The sequence below is a fragment of the Mustela erminea genome, chromosome 8, assembly GCF_009829155.1.
Source record: "Mustela erminea isolate mMusErm1 chromosome 8, mMusErm1.Pri, whole genome shotgun sequence".
In the NCBI taxonomy this organism is placed as follows: domain Eukaryota; kingdom Metazoa; phylum Chordata; class Mammalia; order Carnivora; family Mustelidae; genus Mustela; species Mustela erminea.
This window is the reverse complement of record NC_045621.1, coordinates 57,709,867-57,726,475: the sequence shown is the minus strand read 5'-3', so window position 1 is coordinate 57,726,475 and position 16,609 is coordinate 57,709,867. Positions and strand designations below refer to the sequence as shown.

At 34.7% G+C, this 16,609-nt stretch overlaps 1 protein-coding gene across 8 annotated transcripts in view; it reads right to left on the bottom strand.

Moving 5' to 3' along the window:
* Nucleotides 1-16,609, bottom strand: part of TANK (TRAF family member associated NFKB activator) — an 88,424-nt gene that overhangs the window by 21,063 nt on the left and 50,752 nt on the right. For 7 of the 8 annotated variants that reach the window (XM_032355729.1, XM_032355733.1, XM_032355727.1 and 4 more), the window contains 2 exons: nucleotides 13,460-13,571; nucleotides 12,048-12,166 (listed from right to left, as the gene is read on the bottom strand). In XM_032355729.1, the coding sequence (XP_032211620.1) occupies nucleotides 12,048-12,166; nucleotides 13,460-13,571 (231 nt within the window). The remainder of the gene's footprint in view (nucleotides 1-12,047; nucleotides 12,167-13,459; nucleotides 13,572-16,609) is intronic. The other variant, XM_032355730.1, reaches the window with a different exon arrangement.

Sequence of the window (16,609 nt, the reverse complement as noted above, 5' to 3'; positions counted from 1 at the left end):
AGAGAAAACAAAAGATATCCATCTTGGATAGAAAAAAATCTTTCAGTAAAAAAACTTAGGTTTATAACACGGCAGGACTGCCTAAGTATAACATATTAGGTACAAATGAAAAATTAGGTGAGCATTCCATGCCTCTCCCCGACCAAATTCTGTAAAATATCTTTAAGGAGACTACAAGCCCATTAAGAGCTTGTTAAAATACAATATTGAGAAAAATGCTAGCTGGAAATTCTGTGGTTAAATGAAGCTAAATGGTTGTTTTACTGTTGATTTCAGATCCCATAATATTCTTATGCCTTTAAAAACTGTCAGAAAGAATACACAGTATGTAGCATTTTATAGGTCTGGAGCTCTGTGGATACCCCAGGAAATGTATCAGGCACCACACTATCTTTAACAGATTAGAATAGGAATTCAGTTTGTTCTAGACTTAATACAATAGGTATAGAGAAATAACCAGGAGCAATATATAGGTACTATGATTTCAAGTCTAAGGATATAGCTCTCTAGGCTCAGATCTAGTTTGTGGCGACATGGCTGAACACACCAAGAGGGTTGGAATCACTGGTAAATACAGGACCTGTTCTGGTGCCCCACCTTGGGAAAATGGTGAAGATTGAAAAAAACCAGCATGCCAAGTATACTAGCTCCTTCTACGGCAAAACCAATGTGAAAAGATGAGCTTTGGGGATCTGGCCTTGTGGTTCCTATGGGAAAATGGTGGTGCCTGGACCTACAGCACCACTTCTGCTATCACCGTAAAGTCTGCAGACTGAAATAGTTGAAAGACCAGTAGGAGCTCCACCATTTGAAACAGTGCTAGCCCATAATAAATGGGTTAATTTATGTAACAACAACATAAAGGATAAAGATGTAGAACAATTATTTAATAAATGTGAAAAGGACTGAGGAACAAGCAATACAACTTCTTTGCATAAATAAGGATTCCTCAGGAGATGTATTCTTACAGCATGACATTATTTCAATAGAAGGAAAAGTAACTGGGGTGCCTGGGTGGCTCAGTGGGTTAAAGCCTCTGCCTTCGGCTCAGGTCATGATCCCAGGGTCCTGGATCAGGCTCTCTGCTCAGCAGGGAGCCTGCTTCCTCCTCTCTCTGCTGGCTTCTCTGCCTACTTGTGATCTCTGTCTGTCAAATGAATAAATAAAATCTTCTTAAAAAAAAAAAAAAGGAGAAGTAACTTACTGAGAAAAAGCTGTATTTTTCTAACAGAAAATTATAATCTGGTAAAAGCTGGTTCCCAAAATATGGCTTAGTATCCCTGAGATCTTTTCAGGGTCCTGAGATCTTTTCAGGGGATCTACTTTTGGGAGAGAAATCTACATAGAACCTGAGTGTCCCTGCACATTTTTGCTGCATATGCCAAGAATACAAGGCTCTGACTGTTATTTACGTGGGATAGTTCTCGGGATTGTGTTTGCAGGGGGTAAACCTGAAAGATAATGTCTCCCTTGGACAAGGAACAGGCTGCTGACTGTTTGCTATAAAATGATAAATCTCCCAAGCTCAGGGTTTCTCACCTTTGATGCAACTCGTGTGTATGCAGGCATCCATCTTGGTCTCACTGCATTACCCTTCCCCATCCCCAGGAGGGACCAAAGCAAATAATAAAGCTCTTGCTTGCTGTGCTGTGTATAATAAAGATCTTTTTCTCTGATTCAGGAGTCTCGTTTCTTAGAGCACCCCTGAAGCAGTAACCGGCTAACTTATTAGCTAGTAAGTAGGGGAAGATCAAATCCCTGACCCTGAAATCCATGGAGTCAACTCTTATTACAACACTATTAGATGTTATTTGCCTTTTTTACTTTGTTGGTCTTTATACTAATGACGCACAAACAACAGTGAGTGAAAGTGCCAGTGAGTGAAACTGCAGGCACCTGAGTATGATCGAGGCCATGGAACTAAACTGGAGTCACTGTACTCTTCAATGCCACACATTCAGTAAAAAAAAAGGATCCCTGGGGGGGGGGGGGGTGGAGGGAGGGGCCCTAAGCTTTCTTCTTGATTCGACAGTAAAAATTATTAATTTTACTAAATTTTGATCCCGAGTTATTAGCTTTTAAATACAGTGTGAGATAAAATAGGAAATACAGACAAATTCTGTTCATACCAAAGTACAAAGGTTGTCTTGGGGACTAGCACTAGTTCAACTATTTGAGTTGCAAGCTGAACTAGTCACTTTTTTAATGGAATGCCATTTTCACTTGAAAAAAATGACTGACATGTAAGCTATGGTTATTCAGACATTCTCAAAAGCAAATGAAGTTAGCTTCTCACTTTCAAAATAACAACTGACAAGATTTGTTGTCCATGAAAAAAATTTAAGTTTCCAAGTGAAAATTAAAAGCTTGGGGAATGTATACCTGTTACAGTAAGCTTGACAATGGCCCAATCCTTAAAATACTTTTATGATGATATCAGTATGATATTAAATATGATTTTTAAGCATTATATCATAGTCAATATTTGTAAGATCTGCATAGCTCCAATATTCTCCAAATAACCAATTCATGATGCTACAAAATCACATAGGTTAAAGATCTAAAGTACAAACAGATCACTGGCTTTTAAAGCAGTAGAAAAGTTCACTGGTTTCAGCTTTTATATTGCAATTAACAATTAACAGACTACTACTTACTGAATTTTGGCATGGTATCAAAAGAGAATAGCTGCAATTTCTAAAAAGGTTATTAAAATATTCTTCCCTTTCCCAATTACATATCTGTATGAAACTAGATTCCACATAATTCAACCAAAAAACAAAACAACAGATAACAGATCAAATGTAAAGGCATTTCATAATGCTGAAAAACAAATGTTTTCAAAACAAATTTTGAGATTTTTAGGACACATTATAATGTAAGAGAAAACTAGATTGTATGGGGAGGCTAGTACTAACCTACTAAGGCTGACAGAATTTCATGATTGGGTCAAGAAAAATCATGGCTGAGCAGAGTATATGAACTCTGTTTTGTGGTGTCTAGAGAAGAGCAGAAAAAAGAAAAATGGGAAATGTGAGGAAAGGGCTTAAAAGGGGGAAGGGGGAAGGAAGCAGAGAAAAGCCATCACTAGAAATAATCAAATTTGCTGAAAAGCCCGGGAAGAAAATTTAAAAAGTGATAAGCCATTTCTCATCTTTTTCCTTTCCTCAAAAATTACTTCCATTATTATAAAAACAAAAATCCTAAAAATGACATATTGAATTAAAAAACAAAGGCCCAGAACAGGAAAGGGCTAGGCTGGATTAACAATTCAGATTTGGAGGGGTACCTGGGTGGCCCACTCAATTAAGCATCCAACTCTTGATTTTGGCTTGGGTCCTGATCTCAGGGTTATGGGATCAGGCTCCACATTCAGGGGGAGTCTGCTTGAGATTCTCTCTTGCCCTCTCCCTCTGCCCCTCCCTGCTGTGCACGCTCTCTAAAATAATAAATGAATAAATCTTAAAAAAAAATTCAGATTTGGAAACAATAAAAATTTCTGCCACAGAAATTTCAAAGTACATATTAAAATGCTTCGGATATCAACATTTTTTTTTGCTTAAGTCTCTGATATATTTATTATACTTGAGAAAAAACTCTGAACTTTAATGAATGAACTGGCTGAGGACAGTTTTTCTTCCTTCCAATTATTATTCTACCAGAGGGTCTGCAAACAAAGACCAGTCTCCAAAGAAAAGTCATACAGAAGTATTACACATTAAAAGAAGGTACATTCAATCCAGTCTCTAGTAACAAAACTAGGGGAACTAGGACATTAGCTCTCACCGAGAAGGCAGAGTAGGGTGCTCACACACATTTTCTCTGATCCTACATAAGCCCCACCTTAAGCTGCCATGTGCCATTGTATAGATGGTATAATCACTACTTCTATCTAATAAAAGATGATGATAAGAGAGAACTGATCATCAAAAGAATACAGGAACTCTTTTTTAACCAAGGTGAGTAATATAACATAAATGAATTTATTTCAAGTTCCTCTCTTAGAAAAGGTACTCTGTTCAGGTGATGTAAGCCAAATTTGACTTTGCCACAGAAATCATTTGATAGTTACTACATATCTTGACTAATGGTCTGATTTCTAACTTTTAGTCAAATGATGAAAAACATATGACAATCTATTTTTTAAATAAACATGTAGATTTATTTTAAATCAGTTCAGTACATGATACAGACTGGTCTTGGCAGTTTCTAATGGACTAAAATAGAAATTTCTAAATACAGCAGTGTCTGCCTGAGCAACAAATATATGTAAGGTAAAACAGGTGTTGTTGTTTTTAAGTAGGCTCCACACGCAGGGTGGGGCCCAACACGGGGGGTGAACTCAGGGTGACCCTGAGATCAAGACCTGACCTGAGATCAACAGTCAGATGCTTATGCCCCAAAATAAGGTATTTCAACAGAACAATATCTATACGAAGAAGAGAAATCTGAAAAGGTTTCTATATACCTTTTAGCTAAAAAAAAAAAGAATCAAACAACCCAACCAAATTATTAATGGCTGCAGATATTAACCTGCTAAAGGTAGGGGGGAAAGGCTGTGAGTTCCATTTTAAGAGCTCTTCTTGCAAAACCTAACTGGTTTCATGTTATGGTTTTGTTGTTAGAGCGGTATTTAAAAATTATAGATGGGAGGCTTTATCAGCTGCATTTTCACAAAAATTGCTGTATGTACTGACATTAACATCTATCAAGGTATTCATAATCACAATGGTCTATTATAAAGCTTTTATAATGCATATAAAACCAGGTACTTGGACAATATATGGCCACTTGACAAATATAGTTTAAGAGACTTGCAATAGTAAAGAGAAACTATAGGGGGCCTAAACTCAGAGAGATCCTAAGTGGGCACTGCATCTGAAATCCGGTGTATATAACAAATGAACAGTTCAAGGATGGGGATACTATCCAAGATGTAGACTTGTGAAGCTAGGATTTTATAAGTTACAGAAGTCCAGAGAGTAAAGCAGGGTTAAAGTTCATAACCTGCCTGCTGAAACTGTCATACACACAACTAGAGTAATACAGCAAATGCCTCTCACTGAAGTACCATCGATAGAATAAAGTAACAAAATGGTGGGAAGCATTCTGTTTTCTGTAGTCATGATTATGTCATTTTAAAAAGGTTATAGTAAATGAAATGCTCTTTCAAAACCCCAGTTTTAGCTAACTTAGTTAATTTATGTATATATGTATATACATATGTATCTATGTATGTAATTTGGCACCCAAATGGGGCTTGAACTCATGACCCCCAAATCAAGGATCACATGCTCTACTGACTGAATCAGCCCGGCACCCCAGCTTTCAGTTTACATAATGTTCTTCAAAGTGGCCTGTAATAATTTTGATTCTTGCCTAGAAATTTTTTTCCATTAAAATCTTGCAGAAAATCTACATATCTCCATAGCTTACCAAAAATACGCATTTAAGAATATGTTTTCCTTTCTCTACTTGAACTAAATGTTGAGTCCCTGCAAGCCTATCTTCAGCTCACCAGGAATTTTTATTTTTAAATTAAGGTCCTACATGTTTTATCTGTACCATAAAATTATAATGTTTCATTTTATCATATAATTAAGACTTCTCATTGTCTTATAATGTTTGCTATTGCTTAACGTCTCCAAATCCTTGTTTCGCCAACTAGGTTATACAGTTCCTTAAAGGAGGTGGATCTTGTCTTACTCTTTTTTTGGCATTTCTGTCTGTGACTAGCAAGACTAGGCAAATAGGAGGAGTTCAAACACTTCTTGCCTAAATGACTGACAAGTGAATTTTTAGACATCATCTTTCTTCAAACATGACAGAGCCTCTGTATATATTAGAATTGCCAGGTACAGTGCATGTGATTTCCTTACTGTTAGCACTGATGGCAGCTCCACAGCTCCATCACTGTTTCACTCTTCTAGACCCACAAAATCTTTGGGCTCCTCAAAGCTACCATATCCACTGACCTAATCATAATGTCAGGTAACATTAGAAATGTGCCAACTAACTGGCATCTTTCAGTAACAACTGCCTTCTCTGTATTTTTATACTTTGGCTTCAAGCATGTAAGTCAGATGAAAAAAGACATGTATAAAGAATAAACTAGATATATATGCAGAAAATCAAAAGTAAAGCAAAAATCAGCTCTTTGGACACATAAACACATGAGCTCTATTTAAATAGTTCGAAGTTCAAATAAACTCACACTATACTTTGTATCCTGGATCCTCAGCTCTGAAATGACTTTACAACAATCAGTAATGCCATTTTTTTTTTTTAAACTAAATCAAATATAGAAATGGACCTTGGCAGAATTTCAGATGGCAGAGACAGTATCTTTGTTCTTCCAGTGGCTTGCAATGTCAGGTACACATGCAGTGCGGTAAATGAATGAGTGAAGAGAATTTACCACTATTACCGAATTCTTCTATGTATTCTAGATTATTGCTCTCTACATATTTTCTTGCATCCAAATACTCTAATCCAGACTTTTGTGTAACTTCCACAAAAATAAAAAATAGGATCGAAAGATGAGAGCACACAATATTTGTTAAACCCTGGGCAGCTAGAATAGTATTTAGTTTGGCAACTGAAGTGCTTTCCAGAAGCAGAATTACAGAAATCTCTTATTTCCAAGATCTTAAAAGTGACCCAGTGTATTATAATCCTGGCTTTTAAAAAAAGTAAATTAAACAATACCAATTTATATTTACATTAAGAAAGACAATTTGTTATTTAAATAACTGCTCTCATGACATGATACTATGTTTGACAATAGTGTTCTACAAATAACAGACAGTAGTTTTGTGAAGAATAAGTATGTATATTTTTGTGTTATTTGATTTCCTACATAATCTCAAAAAATTTTTTAAATATTTTACTTATTTATTTGACAGACAGAGATCACAAGTAGGCAGAGAGGCAGGCAGAGAGAGGGGGGAAAGCAGGCTCCCTGCAGAGCAGAGCCCAACGCAGGGCTCGATCCCAGGACCCTGGGATCATGACCTGAGCTGAAGGCAGAGGCTTTAACACACTGAGCCACCCAGGTGCCCCCATATTTTCATTTTAAAATTGGCTACGAGAAAAGAGTAACAACAGGCAACAGTTTCTTGGTTCTTTAAAACACCGCTCAGCTATTCTCTGGAAAGTCTACATTCATGTTTAGAATTTTTGAAATTGTTCTTAAGAGGAGAAGCTATGGTATTTTTTTTCTTCTGAGATTAACAGTGATAGGATTCAGGAAGTTGAATTTACTATTAAATTCTGCCAAGGTCCTCTACTTTTTTTCACTAGTTTTTATCATATGAATTAAATATTACACCCCACACCCGTGCTCTTTGGTACCCTCTTCTGTATACCACAATCTACAATCCCATGATACTTTTAAAATACATCTACAAAATCTCTGGTACTCTTCCTTTCAAGAAGAGGAGCTTATTTCCTTGCCTCTGGAGCATCTCTTAGCTTATTTCTACTGAGCAGAATAAAGTGGAAGGAAAGGTAGGTGATTATTAGAGACTAAGTCATAGAAAGCACTGAGGCTTCCTTCTTGCACTCTTGGATTTCTTACTTTTTTACTTTGAAGAAGTTATTGGCCAGGTTGTGAGGAAAGATCCACAGGGAGAAATCTGCCAACAGTCATGTCAGTGAGCCATCTTGGAAGTGGGTCCTTCAACGACACCAACCCTTTAGATGACTGAACCCCTTGCCCATGTCCTGACTTTAATCACATGAGATCTTGAACTAGAACCATCTAGCTAAGTGACTCTCAAATTTCTGACCCACAGGCCGTTGAGATAATAATATTTGTTGTTTTAAGCTGGTTAAGTTTGGGGGTAAAATTTGGGGTCCTTTACTGTATGATGGATGATGCAATGACCCTTCACCAAAATAATGTCTCATCAATAAAGACCGTGCAAACTATGGTGGCGTACAAGAAGTGCAACTCAGGGGAACCTGGGTGGCTCAGTTGGATAAGTGTTCAACTCCTGGTGCTGCTTAGGGTTGTGATCTCAGGATGTAGGACTGAGCCCAGTGTCAGGCTCTGCACTGGGCATGGAGCCTGCTTGGGGTTCTCTCTCACCCTCTGCTCCCCCCAACCAATCCCGCCAAAAAAAAAAAAAGAAGTGAAACTCGGGTTTTCGTTAAATGGGAGTACTTTTCTCCTAACGCTCTGAACATATAAACAGAGTACTAAGGGTCATTCAATTATACAGGCTCTGCTGTCTTGACTTTTTTTCTTTTTTTAAAGATTTATTTTTAGAAAGAGCACGCATGTGTATGTGCATGGCTGGGCTCTGGTGGGGTGGAGAGATGATTTCAAGCAGACTCCCCGCTGAGGATGGAGCCCTATGCAGAGATTGATCTCACAAACCTGAGATCATGACCTGAGCCAAAATCAAGAGCCCGACGCCTAACTGACTGAACCACCCAGGCACCCCTTGACTTCTTTATGTCCTTTGAGAAGTCAAAGGACCCTTGCATGCTCTGTGTAGGAACACCATGAACAGAGGTTAAACTATAAATTTCATGTTTCCCAAATAAAATTTTCTAAAAGAGCTTCTTTCTCCTCAATATACCCCTTTCCTCCATTCTTTGTCTCATTTGCCAAGGCACTCAAAATTGGTATTCACCATAATGTCAAAGGGTCTTTCCCCTGTGAAATATCCTAACCAAATCCTGAACAAAATATATAGTTTAAAGAAAACAAATCCTCAAACCACTCACAAAACTGAAGGAAATGACTGTGGGTGATTAGTAACTTTGTGTTATTGGTTCAAAGCCTATCTATTAACTTAGTAATTCATTATAGAGGCTAGGCCAACTGATTGGGAATGTGATTTCTGGAAATCATTCAGTTTCTAAGAAGACCAATACTATAAAAGTATACTGAAAATAGAAAAAAAATGAACTATACCTTTATCTTAGCCATTTCTGCCTCATGCCTTGCAGTTTTTTTTTTTTTAATATTTTGTTTAATTATGAGAAAGAGAGAGAGAGAGCACAGGCAGGCAGAATGGCAGGCAGTGGTAGAGGGAGAAGCAGGCTCCCTGCCAAGCAAGGAGCCTGATGTGGGGCTCGATCCCAGGACGCTGGGATCATGACCTGAGCCGAAGGCAGCCACTTAACTGACTGAGCCACCCAGGCGTCCCAGTCTTGCAGTCTTTATATGGAGAGAAATACTTTTATAAAATCACAACTGATAACCAATATATTTCCTCATTTTGGAAAAACCCTGATGTATTCCAAATTGAAGTTCTTTAGGAACGGATTTCCCTTGTATTAACTAAAATTAAATTTAATTATAACTCAGTATGTATAGATCAATATATATGCCAGTTGAAAAGATTTTAATTTCAATTACCTAATTAGGCAGTATTTTTCTAAATGAAGCATAACTTTACAATATACAGCCAGCTCTCAAATATTCAATAAATCCAATTTATTCATTCTTTTAGAATATATTTACTCTTCTTTTTAATTTGTTATATATTTAGTGCTCATGAGCAGTTTGGCTCCGGATATACAAAGATTAAGAAAGCTGAAACACAAGACAGTTAATTTTTATTTTTATTAAATGGTTACAGTATAAGAAGACTGAGTTGATGAGTTATTCAAAGTATTAAATATGTGGCTGTCAGATAAATGTTTCTCTCACTAGTAAAGATCATTATGAGAACTCACTGAACTTATAGATTTATTTCTTACTTGGAACTTTTTTTCCCTCTATTGTCTGTCTACAAATTAAAGTTACAATTGATGCAACATTATTTCTTTAGAAATAAGTCATGTCTGACATAATTTCTGTTACTTATATTTAACGTTAGCCCAGGTGTCTAGACATATATTTACAAACAAAAGATATCTTATAAAAATAAAGCAAATGTATTTTAAAAAATAATTCTGTTGAAGTCAATGCTTACTGACTGAAAAATAAACTCTAAAGCTTTCATAAGCAATGACAAATTAACCAAATAGAAAATAAATGAAATTATTAACATATCTAAGAGCCTTTTACATCATCCCATTTGTTCTAAGCAAGACTAATCTTTTCAAAAATACCTTCTCTATATTTTGAACTAGAGATGCTAGATAATAATCTTCAAAGAAATGTTATAATTGGAATATAGGAATTTTGAATAAAGATTAATAGTAAATGGTAAATAATATTTAGAAGTCCCTGAAACAGGAAAGTAGAATGATAGTTTACTTAAGCACTAAATTTGTAAGTTGCCATTGTACAGTAGTTCAATTATTTTGTAATATACTATAATAGACCCAATCATAAAACTGCATTTCAGAAGTCAGAAGTCACTGTTTCTGAATCTTATTTTTGCAAAATAAACCTAAACATATTCCAGTGCCAGGGTTTCTTGTGTTTATCAGCATTTTCAGATAAATGGAAACTGCAAAGGGGAGGGGGAGAGATGAATGATCCAAATAAAAAAACAAGAATGATTTAAAAAAAAAATAGAAACAGGAGATACTTTAGAGAACTTCCCATTCTAAAATTTTTATACGGAGAAATGTATCTAGATATATTTGATGTTAAACGAAAACAAGTTAAGATAGTCTTAGTTATGGGCCTGGTAATTGAATAATCTTGGCACGCAAAGCTAAAATCTTCTACCTTACCTAGAAGAAAAGAAATAAACAGAGCATTCTTGACTTACTTGGTCTTGCAGATGTTAAGAATCCTCATTTACTGGGAGATCTTATTTTATTCAAAAGTGGTTTCATGCTACTAAAACCTAACTCATTAAAAAAATTCCTTTTTAAACATAACATTTCAATGATTCATAAAAAGAGGGAGAAAAATGCATCTGTGTATCTACTACCTTGATTTAACAAGTGTTAACATTTTGCTTCAGCTCTTTTCTCAAAAAAAAAAAAGAAAAGAAAAGAAAAAAAAGTTGTAGATAAAACTGAAGCCCACTTTATTCCCTTCCAGAATCACACTCTTCTTTCTCCAATTGTAGAGGTGATCATTTTTCTAAAAAAGTGGTGTAACTTTCCTTTCCATGTTTCTACACTTCGACTACATACTTAAGTTTTTATAAATAATGTCATTTTGTATTTCAAAAAATTTACATAAATTATTCCCATTTTATCATTTCATAATTTCTACTTTTTATTCAGCACTGTTTCTGAAATCTAGGCATACAAATATATATTTAGTTAATTTTAATTTTTCTAAAGTGTTTCTCATAAAGGTGTTATTCTGCTACTGATGGATGTTTAAGCTGTGTTTCTAAGTAATGTAGCTTGAACATCTTCTATATATCTCCTTGCAGATATAGAATGTTTCTTTTATACTGTTTCTTTTTGCTTAAACTGGTTAGGTGGATATTTTAAAAAAATTAAGCATAAGCAATTAAAGAAAAAAACCAGAGTGTTGTTTCTAATTCAGAATCATCTATGCCTTACTATCTACCTTTAGTTAAATGTTTTATTTGTTAAACGCCTATGATACAGAAAAGAAAATACCAGGAAACATGAAACAAACCTAAGCCTTTATTTTACTTGGAAATAGTGCTTCTATTTAGAAACATTGTAAGTCATTTGTTTGTGTATAAACAGAATTTCTGTTTAAATTCCAACTGTGGCGGTGCCTGGGTGGCTCAGTGGGTTAAGCTGCTGCCTTCGGCTCAGGTCATGATCTCCAGGTCCTGGGATCGAGTCCTGCATCCAGCTCTCTGCTCAGAAGGGAGCCTGCTTCCCTCTCTCTCTCTGTCTGCCTTTCTGCCTGCTTGTGATCTCTCTGTCAAATAAATAAAATCTTAAAAAATAAATAAATAAAAATAAATTCTAATTGTGGATCTACCTCAGGAAAATAAAACAAGATGCATTATGTATTGGCATCTGAATGTTGCTTTTCGTAGAAGTAATGTTAGGATTGGAAAGATCTTGTCCACCTTCTCCCCTGTTTCTGCCCACCCAAATTTGACAGAATACTGACTGAATAATTCAGGAAATCTGTGGAACCTGATTTCTCATTTCTTATTTCGTTTAGGGAATAAACCAGCAGTGCAGTCTACCTTTAATTCTTTTTCTCTTGGTATTCCTGATTTTACTTTATCATGTGGCTGCTCAAGAGTCAAATTATTCTTCCTTGCTTCACTGTCTTCAAGCAGCGGAACATTGCCAAAACTGTTATCTGCAAGACAAAAACCTCTTGGATATAAGTAGAGAACCCCTGTCTTTGGTAGCACCTGGAAAAATAAAAACAAACCAAAAACCCTAATTTTAAAGAGATTTTAAACTATGAGCTTCAAAAATCTTTAGAAAATTACTTTGACAATTTAAATATTCCCATTTAGATTTTTTTCATTCCCACTAAATACACAGAACTCCCACTCCCAAAATAAGCGGTGTTAAAAAATACCAAGAATTTAGTTTTCTAAATCTTTCTAAGTCTTTGCAACTTAGTATCAACAATAGCAATTAAACTTTTAATAAGCCATATTTCCAGGTATGTATCCCTTGTTTAAGATAATTATTTGCGTAACTACCCCATACTTATTCTAGGAAAATTAGAATGGGCAGACATGGCAAAAATAAATAAATAAAAGCTGCCCACCACTTTTATGACCTGTGAATTATTCCTATTAACATTTTGGTCTGTATTTTATCCCAGTTTTCCTTTTTCTATACATATAAATTCAAATAAGAATTTTTTGCACACATAAGAGTATATATGTTTTTTTATCCTGCTTTGTTCATTCTTCTATATATTATGAATATGCCTTATGTTAGTAAGTTAACATCTATTATCATCACTTTTTCATGGCTACATAGCTGTTCGTTATGTGACTTATTTATAATTGTTGACCACGTCTTTATTTCTACTTTTCCATTATTAGAAATTTTATTGTTATAAGCATCCTTATATACATGTCTTTGAGTTCTTGAACAAGTATTTTCTATGACATATTTTTAGGACTTGAAGTTTTCATTTAAAAGGCACAATCAGGGCTTCTGGGTAGCTTAGTCGTTAAATGTCTGCCTTTGGCTCAGGTCATGATCCCAGGGTCTGAGATCAAGCCCCATGCTGGGCTCCCTGCTCCATGGGAAGCCTGCTTCTCCCTCTCCCACTCCCCCTGCTTGTGTTCCTGTGCTCTCTCTCTCTCTGTCAAATAAATAAATTAAAAAAAAAACAAACAAAAAAACTTTAAAAAAAAGGGTACAGATATCTAAGAAAGTTTTTCCTATTTACTGGTCTTCTAGGAGGTTTCATCAACTTAAAGTTCTATAATATATTACAGGTGAATGTTCAATTTCCCCATAACCTGCAAGTATCCATTCTTAAATAAAAATATGTAAACTGCACCAAAGTTATTAAAATATCAGAATTACTGAGAAACAATGGAGAAATAAAAAAGAAAAACTTGATTTCCACTTTTCTTTTCAAGAGGTTCAAAAAATACATAAAAAATTAATATGAACATACCTTGACTGGAATTCACAAGAAATAACTGTGATTTTAGCTTGTCAATAATAGTTTGTTGAAGTGACAGCTGTTCCTGTTGCTCACGTATTCTCTGCTCATAGTTCTCAGTCTGCTGACATAAAAACCAGTTAGCCTGATATTTACTGACAGATATGTACATACATTTACTGTCCATTAATAATTAATTACATATAGATATGAGTTGCCCTACTGCCATTCCCAGGTATTGAGCACATTATCTGTGAACTAAAAACTGGTTCCAACAGTGTATTAATAGTCATTATACACATCACTAATTAAAAACCCTTAAAACACTGTAAAATTTAAAAAATCATCTTAATTAAAGAAATTTCGGTTAATAGTTCAATGTATGGTTTCTTGGTTCTTCAGTTACGATAAAAATTGTAATTTAGAATTCAGTCCCTGATGACAACAACAAAAAAGCATAAATGACAAAATGAATGCTATATTATTCTATAAAAATACCTATTAACTTAAAAAGTGTTAAGGTTTCATCGCTTTTAAATAAACAGTTTTGAATTTGTATGTAGAGTTTAAAACCACAAAGGAAGTAGCATAACTGAGACCCTATGAAAATCAAAGGAGTAAGTACAAATTATGAAATTATATTGATCAGAAACTTCTTTTCTCAGATTAAGTTTTATGAAGTCAAGAGAATATGTGGTTAATCCTTATTGGATATCTTAAATATCATAGTTTCCCTTATATTTTTAACCCTTTTGTCTTGCTGTATTATTGCAGTGGTTGTGAGAATTAAGCAATGAAAGAAGATAGCAGTTTGCACTGGAGAATAACAGACGTTAACAAACCTTTGAGCAAATATTAAAATGTTGTATTACAATTACCAAATTAGTACAAAGTCTTAAAAATATATTACCAACCAATAATAGAGAATTCTTTATCAATTTTTATCATTTGTGCAACAATGACTAAACTGTAAATTCCCTGTATGTAAAATAGGGTCCTAACAATCTCAGAATGTTCTTTAGTAGATACTAAATATTTGATTTTGAGGGGCACCTGAGTGGCTCAGTTGGCTAGGTATCTGCCTTTAGCACAGGATCCCAGGGTCCTGGGATGGAGGCCTGCATTGGGCTACCTGCTCAGCTCAGCAGGGAGCCTATTTCTCCATCTCCCTCTGGGGCTCTCCCTGCTTGTGCTCTCTCACTCTCTTAAATAAATAAATAAAATCTTAAAAAAATATTTGATTTTGAATTCAATTTTTATCAAAGTTCAAAATTAGTGAAATTATTATTTTCAGAGACCAATAAGCTTAAAAGTTCTTTATAAATTACACAGCTGTTCCTAGTTTCCCAAAATAAATCAGCTTACGAAATTAAAGCAAAATACCACATTTTCCCAAATAAAGGGTGAAATATTATAGTAATACACTTCAAACAAGAATAACTGACAGAGCTGCTAAGTAACTCAAGTGGTTTGTTTCTTTGCATGTTTCCCGAGAGTAGTGTTATATAACTTGATACCCCCCACAAAACTCTGCAAAGTAACTTATACATAGTAAGTACATCCTTGTACTATGTATATAGTATATGCTTGATGGAAAAAAAGAAGGAAATAAAGAATCCAAGTTAGAAAGAAAAAGAAGTCTAATTTTATTTTTATAAATAGAAGATTGTATGTTATGTGTCCATCTGGGCCATATGACCTGTGATTATGAGTCTCAGAACAAAACCTTAAATACCAGGGCCATGCCTCTTACAACAAGACATCTTATTCCTATATAACTTTATAATTAAAACCCTAGAGTGAGTAGGTTGACTGAAAGGATTTAAAGGTCTATAGCAAATTCTGTAATAGCTTAAATTTACCTGGGCTTACAGAACCACCAGGCTGAGGAATCAGCAAACATGCTGATATTACTTCTTCAGAATCTACTTCTGCATATTTACAACTTTCTCCAAAGAACTCAAAGCTCTTCATAAACACTGACCAATAATTGCCCATTCTTTAACTACATTTCGATAGGTAAAAATATTTTACCATCCAAACACTAAGTAACCAGTACAAAAAACTTAGCAATCACAGGCCCAGAATAAGTGTGTAAGTTACTCAAACCTCAGCTCATTCTCCTTCTACTATGTGTTTTTTCCCCCCACCTTCATGGAAAACCAAAGGACTTGTATTTTCTTTTGGAACCAACTCAAAAGGCTCTACCAGGTAATATTCATCTTTTAGTCTCTGGCTTAGAAACATATTTTAGCACAGCTACATATAAAATAGTGTAGTAAATGAATAACGCTGAAAATGTATTCATTGGCTGAGAAAAAAGTTAAAGTTTTGAACTATGTCTTAAACTACTTAATAAAGTACTTTATAAACTCCAGCAAACTCGTAATAACTTAAACACTGATATTCTGGAAGTTCAGTAGGGGGGAAAGAATAGCAATGGTCTTTGTTTTCTAACTGCTTTTTACACATACTTACATTATAGCAATTATAGTATTCTAGTCTAATTATATTTCTGATTTTGCTTTAGACTACGACCTCTTCAAGGGTAGAGGCTATTTTCTTCTGGTACCTCTAAAATACAGCACAGTGGCTGGCAAATGAGATGCTCAGTAAATACTAGTGGAATAAACAGACAATAACTTGTTAATTAAGTTGTTAAGTATCAGAGAAATAGACATGACTTCAGAAGTTACCTGAAAGAATGGAGAAAAAGCTTTGCTTATATTTTATAAAGGAAACAGGAGAAATGGAGACAGGTCAGTAGGTGAATAAGACGAAAGGAAATTAAGTTTGAAAAATGGGCACAAAAGACAGGCAATATTGAAAGTTTTTTGATTTTTTGGTTTTCTTTTTGGAAAAAAGGGAAGCTTACACCATTAGCAAAAAAGTACCAATTCAAGAAAAGAAAATACATATTTAGAAAATAGTATAAAGATTTTGACAAGAAGATATTGTATCAAATTGGGAAAGAGCAGAATTAAATTTGTTTTATATATATATATATATATATATATATATATATTTGTTATATATATAAACTGAAACAGTAAGGTTTTTTTCTTTTTATTAAATGCTTTTGTTCACTGAACAGAGCTGAATAAACTTACAACTTGAAATTTCCTTTTTAAAGGTCAGATAATCGTATTGTCACAGTATTTT